At 34.2% G+C, this 12,766-nt stretch overlaps 1 protein-coding gene across 28 annotated transcripts in view; it reads right to left on the minus strand.

Moving 5' to 3' along the window:
• The window catches only part of LOC149418217 (uncharacterized), a 598,424-nt gene that overhangs the window by 100,357 nt on the left and 485,301 nt on the right, over positions 1–12,766 (minus strand). The window contains exon 5 of one of the 28 annotated variants that reach the window (XM_089639762.1): positions 1,523–1,800. The exons of 24 other annotated variants lie outside the window; for them this stretch is intronic. In XM_089639762.1, the coding sequence (XP_089495888.1) occupies positions 1,538–1,800 (263 nt within the window). In that variant the 3' untranslated portion in view covers positions 1,523–1,537. Of the gene's footprint in view, positions 1–1,522; positions 1,801–6,664; positions 6,916–7,383; positions 7,629–9,924; positions 10,146–12,766 lie in introns of those variants that run through there. 3 more of the 28 variants (XM_089639783.1, XM_089639784.1, XM_089639791.1) reach the window with 3 other exon arrangements.

Consider the following 12,766-nt stretch of genomic DNA (forward strand, 5'->3'; position numbering starts at 1 on the left):
TGTGTGTTGTGTAAATGTGATGTGTATTGAGTAAATGGCGTAACCAACGCTTATTTATATACTATCAATAATTTTTCAATACATATTAGTATTACAGTTTTAATGACTAGAACTGGGTAGGAATACTTAAATCTGTTTTCTTAACACCTTAACAACACATATCTAAACAGCAATTTCGAAAAAAAATATTGACATGACATAAATATATTGGCAATAGGTGGTACACCCATACTTTACTTGAGTATCATAAAGTGTTCAAATACAATAATGATGAATATGAGTTACTGCTTTGATGATCTCGATGATTTCTTTCAGCACTGAGATCGTTGAAATCTTAGGAATCATGACGGCGGCCTACAGTATGGTTAACGAATTTCATGAATTTGACGAGGACAATTTAACGATAAACGCGGGCGACGTTCGATTTATGTACCAATATAAATATTAATACGATCTCGTTTTTCATCGAATTTTTCAGGGGCCAAGCGTCGCATATGCTACTGCATATTACACAGCCTAGCTTGTGTATGTGCCAGAATGCGAAAGCAATTCAGGCTAGCGCTTATTTAAAAAAAAATATGCCTCGCATATAGTAAATGTGGACAACCGTGAGACTGGTGAGTGTCTTTTATCCCAGTGTATTTATAATATGCCCGAGAAACACGACAATTTATTCAAAGAATTGGGCTTATTCTTTGATACACTTGACAAAACAAATTCATCATATTATTTGCCTAATTTGGTGAGACAGACTATCTCAGCCCAGGCGTAATGCTGGTCTCATTACAATAGACTTTAAAATAATTGATAATGAAGTGATTGACCACACCCCTCGTGTCTAAAAACTACTGTCGCATTGGAAGACATTTTTTAGTGAGAATACCACACAGGAGTCCCAGTTACTCCCAACCCCCTGGAGCCAGATACCACTCCCTCCCTGGTATAAATAAGGAATGGTTAGACGTTCAAAGGTTTCGCAATTTTTTTTGAATACACGAAGCTACAATTAGTGTGTTGTGCTTCTGGCACAGAGAAGCATGATTAGAGGTACGATTCAATCTTAAGTATATCGATATTTTAAAACTTAAGTTACCGATATATTAAATGCAAATGAAGCCGTATTAATTTTTTTATAAGTTTAATTGTAGTTTTGTTGGTTGATTAGTTTCATTGTTGCATCTTTTAAGCTTATGGGAAGATATCTGCAAGTTTTTCCTTCCGTTATTTCTGCCAGGTTGTTTTAATAGGAAACCGGTTATTATGATAAAATAAAAGGTTTAGTTAGGTGAAGTTTGTTGTTTGTTTGTTTTTCAATCACTTTTCTATGCTCTTTTGTCATGGAACCGCTTTTACAGTACATACAATTAACATTATTAACACTTTCGGTAATGAATTACCGGCACCCTTGGTCATCTTGAGCGGCAGATGGGTGTGCGCATACTTGACCACCGCGATGATGTTGCACTAGACGATGATACTTCATGAACTTGTACAAAGAGAACAGCCACTTTTCATGTCGTTCCTCTTCCAAGTTGTTTTAATAGTACATATTAACATTATTAACACTTTCTGCCGTGAAAACACCGGCACCCTTGGTCATCTTGAGCGGCAGATGTGTATGCGCATACTTAACTCCCGTGATGATGTTCCACTTGGTGATGACCGCAGCAGGACACTTCCTGGACTTGTAGGAAGAGCACTGCCACCTCGTTCTGCCATTCCTGGACGCTCCGTTCTGCCAGTAAGTGTAACTGTTCACCAGCAGCAGTTTACCCTTGCCTCTAGAGGGGATGAACCGCGCTGAAAATATATTATACAGTCATTAACTAGAATTTTGGATAACGCAAAAAATACTACAAACATGCGAATATTTACAATTTCTATTAACCATTAAAGAAAACTTACCTACAAAAAAGAACAATTTATTGAAAGGAAAGAAAACTCTTCTACGTGGGGGATATGTTAGAAATTAAAATAAGGTTAAAAATTATTAATATTAGTTTATTCACAAACTAACTTATTTATAAATAAGTTTACAACTATACAGTACACGAGTCAAAAGAATAGCAAATGTGCCTAATCTAAAAGTAAAATAATGTAGGTATTGACGGTATTGTTTGAGCATACTTAATACTTGTTTTTAACATGCACCAAAAAAAGGGGACACGGAAGGTTGAGCTTAATCAACCACGTGACTAGAATGCTTCCAAAGTCGAAGGTTTCCAAATAATCGAAATATATACGGGTACAATATATGTAAAAATTAAACTTGATATATACCTTATGTGTAATCATGTAATACCCCAAAAACAAATCACTATAATACTTTTGGCCGTGAAAGTCTCAAATCATACCTGTCATACCATCTGTTGAAGAACTTTACTAAAAGTTCCTTCCATACAAATTTGAATGGAAACAAATGGCCCAGTTAGCCCATTAGCACGCGATCTATCTTACTGACACTTCCCTGAAATCGCAAATCTTCATCCCATTTGGATTTCGTAATAATGATGAAACACAGTTTTGTAATGGAAATTTAAGGCCCGATTGGCCAAATATTTGGATCACGACAAATCGTCCACAAGGCATTTCTTATGAACTTCTTTATTCCATGGTTTTAGGTATATGGATTCATGGGTTTCATCGTATCAGGTAACTCCATTGGTGCCTTTAGAGACGAGCTGTATTGATCAGTAAATTTATCTGGGATTACTGTCCAAATACCAGCAGCTGCGAAACCATTGAGAGCCTCCTCCGGAATTGCAGTCTTTAAATGTACCCTCTATCTATTTTATTTATTTTTGTTTGTAGTTAAATTAATGCAATTATGATAAACGTTCAATTAATGATATTGCATTACATAACATACATAGAATGTGAATAAGATTATTTAGGTGAATTGAATATTTTTGTACTTTTTGTTTTAATCCAGACCGAAAAATTATGTTTGATTATATGTATTGGTGTATCCTGGTTCAATACTAAAATAACTACTGCAGCCAAACAATTAAAAATGCCGATGTTGACAGGGTCACTAGTAGAAGTAGGATTAATCAAAATTATCTAATATTATCCCAGACTATAAAATAATATATGCCTCCTGGCACTATTTTATGGTATAAAATCAAAAACCCTCGGAACTATAATTGTAACAAAATATGATTTGTGATGGCCATTAGGATAATCATCATCTCCGAACTTTGCATTTGGAGATGTCTGACTTATGAACTTGAAGATCGATGTGTGGCTCGTGTGATTATCTAAAATGAGAGGGACACGATCATCCAAACATGGTTCATCATGCTAAGCAAAATGTGTCAGTCAACCTTAATATTAGAATTTTTTTAATGATAAACTAATGTTTATAAGACAAGGTTTTATGCATAGCATAAATGTTAACAAATAATTATAAGCAGTAATTAGTCGCCTGAAATATCGATACAAATTGAAAATATCTCCCGAGTAAAAATAAATGCCGCCAACGGTAATTGAACCCGTGATATTTCAGGCGACTAATTATTGCTTATAGTTATTTGTTATCCTTTACGCTTTTCATAAAACCTTGTCTCATAAACATTAGTTTTTCATTAAAAAAATAATTATATTTGAGAAGTCAAAAATATTTCACCAACAAATGAAGATATAATATGTCTCGACGCCATCTAGTGAGAAATTTAACACTAACAAAGCCTTTCCTACAAAAGTTGGTTGTTTACAGGTGGAAAAAATACAATAAGCAGTAATTGTTGATTGAGGTACTAGTACATATTGAATTGAAATAAGCCGACATAGCGCAGTGGTTTCAGAGCACCTGACCGGACATCAGAAGGCACGGGGTTCAATTCCCGTTGACGGCATTTATTTTTACTCGGGAGATATTTTCAATTTGTATTGATATTTCAGGCGACTAATTATTGCTTAATATTAGTCAAAACAAATCAATACAACCTCCTTCACACGCTACTCACGCTCGTGACTTCAGGAACTCAAACATTTACTATCGCCACTTTCACGTTCTACTCGCGCTCGTGGCTTCAGGAACTCGAACATTTACATCGGGGTAACGTTTCAAAAAGCTATAAAACCAATGCTTCCCAGCTTCTTCATTTTTTTTGTTGAAGCGGTGTTTAATTTTATTTCTTTCCGCATATCGATACACAGCTCTTCTCAATGATTGTTGTGTTAGCCCAGTAAACCTTTTTGAGAGTCTAATTAGTTCTTCCCGTATCTCTACTTCTTGGTCTAAAGAAAAAACTGGCTTAGCTCCAAGTCTATGTTTGTACTCGGGACCTTTTTTGACGTGGTCATGGAGAGACGACACTGGAACCTGGAATTTTGCTGCAGTTTTACGTAATTTTGCCCCTGCTGAAACAGCCTTAACAGCCAGCTTCATTTTGCGAGGCGACCACATACATTTTTTAAACGGGACATCTGAAAACAAAAACAATCAGAAGTAGAGAAAACTAAATCAATTTTCGTCTGGTACCGTACTATCGAATGATAACGTATGAAAATGTACATACACAACCAATAACATGAAAGCTATTGTCTTTTATGGAAGTTGGAAGTTACTGTGAAACAGTAAAAAATAAATTTATAAATATAATATTTCGACTTATAAATTGTCTAAGTGATATAACAAATAAGATAACAGAATTAAAATTTCGAAGTGTGAAAATACACGTATAATTTTAAGTTAGTTATAATGTATGTATCTCTCTCTCTCTCACACACACACACTGTCTGGCATCAGAGGCGTGCATTCATATGTACAGGCATTTTAGACTTAAATTCGACTTAACCTTACAGATTAACTTTTGACGCACGTTAATAGCAAAACTGCCCTATGGCCTTTTTATACTTACATATACCTCATATTTGGAATTGTCTCCGTGTATAACGGCTTTATGGAGAACATGAATAAATAAATAAGCTCTGTCTACGCTACCATAATGTATAAACTTATTACAAGAAATCAATCTATAAGTACGTTCAAAATTTATTTTAAATTTATAAATTTACTGCAAGAAATCAATCTATAAGTACGTAAAAAATTTATAAACTTATAACAAGAAATCAATCTATAAGTACGTTCAAAATGTATAAACTTATTACAAGAAATCAATCTACAAGTACGTTCTAAGTGTATAAATTTGTTGCAAGAAATCAATCTACAAGTACGAAATACGCGCGAAGTTTCAGCTTAGTTTTTTACTTTTCAGTTAGCAGTGCCGCGATTACCATACCGACTGCACACTACTACGTTTCATAAGCAGAAACTAAGTATGCCAAATGTTGCTCACACCATAATTTTCTTTATACTACACAAAATGTGTAAATGTGTGATGTGTGCGCATTCAAGACATAATGGTGGAGAGGGGGGAAGGGTAATACATAAAAATTTATTTTTGTGTAAATTTTTTTTGTGTTATATTTATAAATATATTAAATAATCAAAATTACATTTATTGATCTTATATTATTATGTATCTGAACTCCGGATAACTACGGTTACCTACACATTCCAATAATTAGGCAGACATAAACAATGTAAGTTCACGAAGAATCATTTCAAAGATATTCTTGCTTGTGTAGTGGTATCCTATATCGTAAGACTACCGCGGGGATAAGAGAGGACTGCGGGTATTTGTTCTAAACTATTTCGAACCAATTTAAACTCTAATTATAAAGGTTAACTTATTCATTGAATAGTTATTAAGGTTATTTAATCGTACATTCATTTTAAAATGAAATTTCATAACGAATACACCTTATGAAAATAAAATTTTTGAAAAAAGAATTTACCTAGAAATAATCTTACAACTCTACAAATAACATAATATCCTTTAAAACAAGAAGAAGCGACAATTCGCTCGACCGCGCCGGTGTTTACTTATCTTAATTAAATAGTACCTAATTTTAGTATGTACCAAAATTACATATATTTATGCTCTAATTATAATAAATAATATTAATAATTAGTTAGCTCTCTCATTAAAAATTTAGGCGTATTGGATCTATCGAAAAATTTATATATAAAGATGCAAAAGTCGGTCATTTTGAATACATGTAGGATAACGAATGATTTTTTAAATATTTATGTTGAGGGATCAGTAGGATTTATAGGCCCTGTTAGAAGTTCTACCGAGCCGAACCCTCTGATATGAAAATATCTGGAGTCGGTGAATTTTTTTTCCCATTTGATCTCTGGTGAGTTGACGTGCTGTTGTTCTTGTATTGTTTTGTATTTATTTTACTAACTTATATAATGCACTTGCATAGTGTTGATTGACTAGCTGATCATTTGTGGAAAAGTGAGTGGAAGGGTTTAGTTTTTCCTATGGGGAAGATTTAACCCGGACAACAAAATCGGAAGCATTAAAAAAAAAATACACTTCAGTATCTAATTCTTCGTTTCGTTTACAGTTTTCAATTCATTATATCGGGGCCCCCTCCGAAGTGGGGTCCCTAAGAAATTTGTTGAAATATTTCTTTCAAAGTTCTGCGTTTTCAATGTGTACCTTTTTGTAACCTATCCTGGGCCCTGGAAAATGTGTTGAAATATTTGTCAAAACAAAAAGGTCTCTGGCCGGTGACCCTAGGGCCGGGCTTTTCGGGCCTCTAGCGGAAGTCCGGCCTTGATTGACTGTAAAAGTTAACCTGCAAAGCCAATGTTATCCTACGTTTGAACATGTAATTTTCTATTCTTCGACGCTAAAACCGGCTCATGGCTGTGTTCGTTCTTCACGAAGATGACCGTGTTTTCTACGGTGTAGATGACGGCGTTGCAACCTTTGGACTTGTGCGTCGAGCACAGCCATCGGGTCTTGCAGCTGGCTGATGTCCTCTCGGCGTAGAAGGTGTACCGGTACCAGAGCAGAAGTCGGGCTCCGCTGCGAGAGGCCACAAAACGAACTAAAAACAATTATTAGGTGTTAAATTTAAATATGCTATAAAGAACAACTAACTAAAAACAGTTAGTTTTGTACAAAATTGTTTTTAATTCTTCGGAACGAAAACTGGCTCAAATGACTTAGTTCGTTCTTCAAGAAAATTACAGAGTTCTCCACGGTGTAGCAGTTCTTGGTCTCGGTACTTATATATCCTTTTTTTTCGAAGGAAGCAAATACTTTGTGGTGTGATATATTTGTAATACAGCACTTTTTTTGAATTAATAAAGATCGCCAACCGGGTTTTAACCGGTCAGTTAATAAAAAGCCCTGACGAAGCTTAGGAGAAGCGAAATCCGATTGGCGATCTTTGTTAATTCAAAGATAAAAATGGTGTATTATAAATTTTGTTTTTTTTTTCATTTAAAATATATATCCGTTCTCAAAGACACATCTAATATATAGTGCCTGTAAAAATTAACAGGCAAAGTCAATGTTATCTTAAGTATTACACATATAATTGTCTATTCTTCGGCGCTAAAACCGGTTCATGACTGTGCTCGTTCTTCACGGAGATGACCGTGTTCTCCACGGTGTAAATGACCGCGTTGCAGCCTTTGGACTTGTGCGTGGAGCACAACCACCTGGTCTTGTAGTTGGCCGATGTCTTCTCGGCGTAGAAGGTGTACCGGTACCAGAGAAGGAGGCGGCCTCCGCTCCGGGAGGCCACGAAGCGAACTGAAATCAAAAATAATTGTTAGGTGCGAAATTGAAAGAGAGGGAATGTTATAAAATTTAAATAAATTATTTTTAATTTGTTTAAATTTTTTTCAGATAGTTGAAAGTCTATTTTGAAATTCTATATTTATTTTTATTCGGGAGATATTTTCAATTTGTATTGATATTTCAGGCGAATAAATATTGCTTATAATAATTTGTCATCTGTTGTGGATGCCTAGCTCATCCAGAACGGACACATTAGTGGGTCTGGCTGTTAATGAAATCCTGAGGATTTTTCTACAGCAGCACATTTCAAGGGTGTCTATCAGCTATCTTTCGTTGGCTCTAAGGGTTCATCAGCGTATAGAAATATGGGAGAAATCAATGCCCGGACCCGTCTCATCTTGGTGGTTTTCGTTATGCCTCTGTCATTTCATATCTTTTGCATTTTGCTCATGGCATATTTTGTCATGCAAATACTTATTTTCACTTCTGTTTTACAACTTCCCCCATTACTTATAGAAGAGCCTAGGTATTTGAAGCCGTTCACCGTTTCTAAGTGTATGAGAGCATTATTTGTTCTCACAAAGGTGGTCTCCCTGTCGATCACCATTAGTTTTGTTTTGGCCTTGTAGATCAGTAAACCTAGATTATGGCTTTTTTATTCTATTTTAGTAAGGAGGTGATTCATTTCTTCTTCAGAAGAGGCGATAAGGGTAGTGTCATTTGCATATCAGAGATTTCAGATTTTTTGGCCACCAATGTTTATTCCACCTTTCCATCCATCAAGAACCTTACTCATTATGAATCCACCACTTTTATTTGAACATTTAAATTTCGTTTTTTTACGACGAACACCAAAAAAGTTTCCTATGTTTTAATCTGGACAACATGCAACTATGGCTTTGTTGGAATCTGTGTAAAGTGCAACTATGGATTTTGTTGAAATCTGTGCAATGTGCAACCATGGCTTTTGTTGGATTCTGTGCAACCTGCGACTATGGCCTTCGGAATCAGTGCAACGTTCAAGTATGGCTTTTTTAGAAATTTGTGGGGAAGAAATAAAGAAGGCGGGAAGTAGGACCAGAAAGAGGGAGGTTGGGATACCAAATTAATCAGATCTAGATCCTAAAGTTACCTCGATTTGAATAATGCTTCAAGATTAAATTTGGTAAGTATTAAATCGGCAAGAAAGCACTTGTCAGCTTAACAATATACAAATTTTGCAAAAGACTGATGAAAAATTTGAATCGTGGTTTATTTTTCGTACTTGAATATCATCGACTTACTAAAATAAAATAATTAGCATATATTCACTAGACGTGAAATGTTTAATTAACCTGAAAAATAAATATGTAGAATAAGAAGAACCTTATAGAAAATAGATATTTTATTCAAATACAATAAAATTAGGTCCCTATAGAATAATTTAACAAAAATAATGTATATAAATTTTTATAAACACATTCAAAAATCTTTTAAATGCCAAAGTGAGCGGTGCAGTTTTATATCAGTGGTTGAACCAAAGATTGTTAAATTGATTTATTTATAGAACCAGAAAAATATGAATAATTAATCCCCGTGGGTAAAGGCAGATAATCTTAACAGTAACATCACCATCACATGTACATATAATTTTAAAGATATGTCATTACTTTTAAACGATTTCTCAATCTTTCAAAACAAAAATAGTGTTTTATATTACAATAACAACAAACGGAAAAAATTATAAGAAATAAAAAACTTAATTTTCCGGAAAATTGAGAAATCGTAAAAAGTCACAAAGCAAGAAACGTGATACATTTTTCGAAATACATTGAGTAAAATAAACCACAAAATTGTGATCTTTTCAGCGAATATATATTTTATTTAAATTTAAAATAAATCAAATTTAATAATGTTATAATAATTATTAAGTTCTGCAAGTATTTCTGTCATTTTTACAGTTTTTAATGTGACAGCTGTTTCGGCTTTTGAGGCCATTATCAAACTGGATGCGAAAACTTTTGAGGCCATTATCAAACGAAAAATACATTTTATTGCATAGTTCAGGGTGCGATAAGAAAAATAAGATATGTCAAAAATAGGAAGAAAAAAAAATAGCACCTTCTTTCGTCTACTTTTTTTCCATTTCCTGTTTTTGTATAAAAAGTACTGAATCCCATCGTGTTACGTTTTTTGTTTCAATGAAATTCCCTAAACTGGGTTATACATGTAGCTCCTGTAATTTTTTATCTTGAAATAACGGGGCGACTGCGTATATAAATTCAAACCAAATTTTTGACAAATCACATTCTTTCTTTCGCAGTGACTATTTTTTCAACTATTATTATTTGTCCTTCTGGTTGTGGTTATGGTTCCGTTTAATTGGATACATCAAGAGGTTTCCTCGAGTGTTGACTGTGGCTGGACAGCCTGTATTCCTGTACGCCACGCATTTCCAATGATTGCTGGAGCGTCTCTTGGCGTGGAAACCAAACAGATAACCCTCGAAAGTAAGCTTCGTACCTCCACGTTTGGTAAGGATGAACTCAGCTGAAAAACAGATTATAATAAATATTTGAGACATAAAGCCATCACTATTAAAACATATTTCATTCCAAGGCTAAAAGTTACATAAAATATTCAAAGAAAACCCGAATTCTGGATTTTTTCAGCATTAACCCCACTTAGGAGGCCCTGAGGAAAATAATTTCCTTCGGGGTTTATATCACCTTTGGGGATGCTGTGTCGAAGGGTCTTTTTAAGGATAGGAAGGAGAGGAAGTTCTGGGAAGGAAAATCATATATGAGAGTTGGGTAGGAATCTAGGGATCAGTATATCCAGGAGTGACGGACTGTTTTCTTGTCTTGGTTTTATAATTGTGTGTCCAATCAGAATTTCGGCGGACGGTTGCACAAAAGGTAGAAAGAAGAGCGGAATAGGAGAACATATTTTTAGTAATACCTACGGAACGAAAACCGTTTAGAATTATTGAAAAATATTAATTGAGTGGTTTTCGCTTGGTACCCAGTTTCCCGAAACATAATTTATTTTTACTTTCTTCGGAATGTGGTGACAACAAGTTAAAAATAACGCTGATCATTTTATTATTTAATTTCTTGCTACAGAGCAATCCCAATGAGTATATTTAATTATAATGTGCTCAGCCAGAATGAAAAAACCTCCGTGTGTAATATAATATCTATGCAAGCAGATGCATATTTTAATCTTCAGGTGATCGTGACATTAACATTAAATATTCCACACTATTAATAATGCTGCATAAATATAATAATATCTGAAATAATAAAATTTTAAAAATACAAAAATTTTGCTACGAATTCAGAGGGTGGGTTCAAATCCTGGTGTGCGCAAGTAAATTTTATATGATTAATTTGTGTTAATTTACATATCATTTGTTTAAAATAATGTAAAGATATTTGCAGAGAGATATTTGTCAGGTTTCAGAGTGGTAGATACTTTAAGTATCGCAAAGACAAATATTAAGAATTGAAACGTTGCTTGAAAGCCGTTGATTGAAAGTTGCTTGAGTAGCCAGGTAATTCTCTACCTTTATCTCGTCTCCATCTACTTCCCATCCCCACTACCTTCAGCCTCATAAAATACCAAAATAGTCTCACTGGCTCCAGACAGTTAGGGGCAGTTGGGACTGTTAACTACATAAAAAAAACCAGTACCTACATAACAGTATGTACAATTATGGAGCTATAAAATATTTGGGTTCTGAAAAGGATCTAAATGAAACTATTGTATTTTCGTTTTTAAAATCAAATAAATTTAATAATTTTAAATTCACATACTTAATTTATGCATAGTACAATACACTCCTAATATAAAAGTAACTTACAAACTAATAAAATGTTCATAATAATATGTGTACCTGTACAAGGCGTCCGGAAATAAGTATTACAATTTTTTGATTATTGAAGACAATATTAGCGATTCTTAAAAGAAAATAAGAAACAGAAAAATTAGAAAAAAAGATACGGTCGCATCTAGGACTTGAACCCACGACCCTCACCTTGCCAAGGCACCGCTCTACCGACTGAGCTAATGGTACCCTATCTCCTTCATATGTAACTGTATCATACTTCGAATAAGAACTACCAACATTATCTTCATTTTCTCACCGAACATTTTATTGGCTGCTATCTATATGTATGATCGCAATATTCAACCCGAACTAAATGAGATCTTAGCGCAGATAGGTCTTAGATGCGACCGTTTCATTTTCTGATTTTTCCGTTTTAAATTTTCGTATAAAAATCGCTAATATTGTCTTCAATAATTAAATATTACAATTTGAAGTTTTACTCATTAACTTATTAAAAAAATACTTTTTTTCGAGTAAGGTAGGCGACACATTACGCTATACGCATCATGTTTTGGTCTATTTTAGCACATGCTCGCCATGCACCACCAATGAGGAGATAGTATGGTGAGCGATAAACTGAAATAGGCCACGCCACAAAAATATAGCGTGGTCTGGCACAGGCTTAAATCGAGTCCGAAGTTGAAAATTTGTGAAAAAAATCGTGGCTATGGAGTTTTTTAATCTTTTAGTTGCCAAAAAATGTTTCAAATAAAATGTTTTGTTTGGGTTCTCTATGTGTAGATTCCTCATTTTGTACTAAAAGTTTCCTGGCACCGTGTAAAAGTAACCGAGTGAACCAAGTTGCCAAAACCATCATTTTACAGATAAAAGCATTTCATAGCGATATTTTGAGGCATTTATAACTAAAATATATATTTTAAATGCTAACTTGGAAGTACATACATAGTTCAAAATGGTTATAGGTTATAGGTACCGTACAAAAATAATGTAGGTCAAATAGCAATATCGGTAATATTACTTATCGGATAAAATTTTGGTAATTTTAAACAAATTTTTATATGTACCGTATCTATTCTATGTTCGTTATTCACAAAATAGTCAAAGCTATAAAAATATTGAAAAGACATATATTTCCAGATTGACATACATATTTATGCAGCCCGGGGCATACTACAGGCATTATGGGTACAAAAAAACCTTATGAAGTGAAAAAATTGTACATAAGTTCCGCTATACCTTGGTATAGCGGATGGTTATTGATGGTTTTCTGTGCAGGAGTCCTAAAGGAACACTCACAGCCTATGGGCTGTGAGTGTTC

This window comes from Hesperophylax consimilis, chromosome 14, assembly GCF_061612785.1.
Source record: "Hesperophylax consimilis isolate HC1 chromosome 14, BYU_Hcon_1.0, whole genome shotgun sequence".
Taxonomy (NCBI): Eukaryota; Metazoa; Arthropoda; class Insecta; order Trichoptera; family Limnephilidae; genus Hesperophylax; species Hesperophylax consimilis.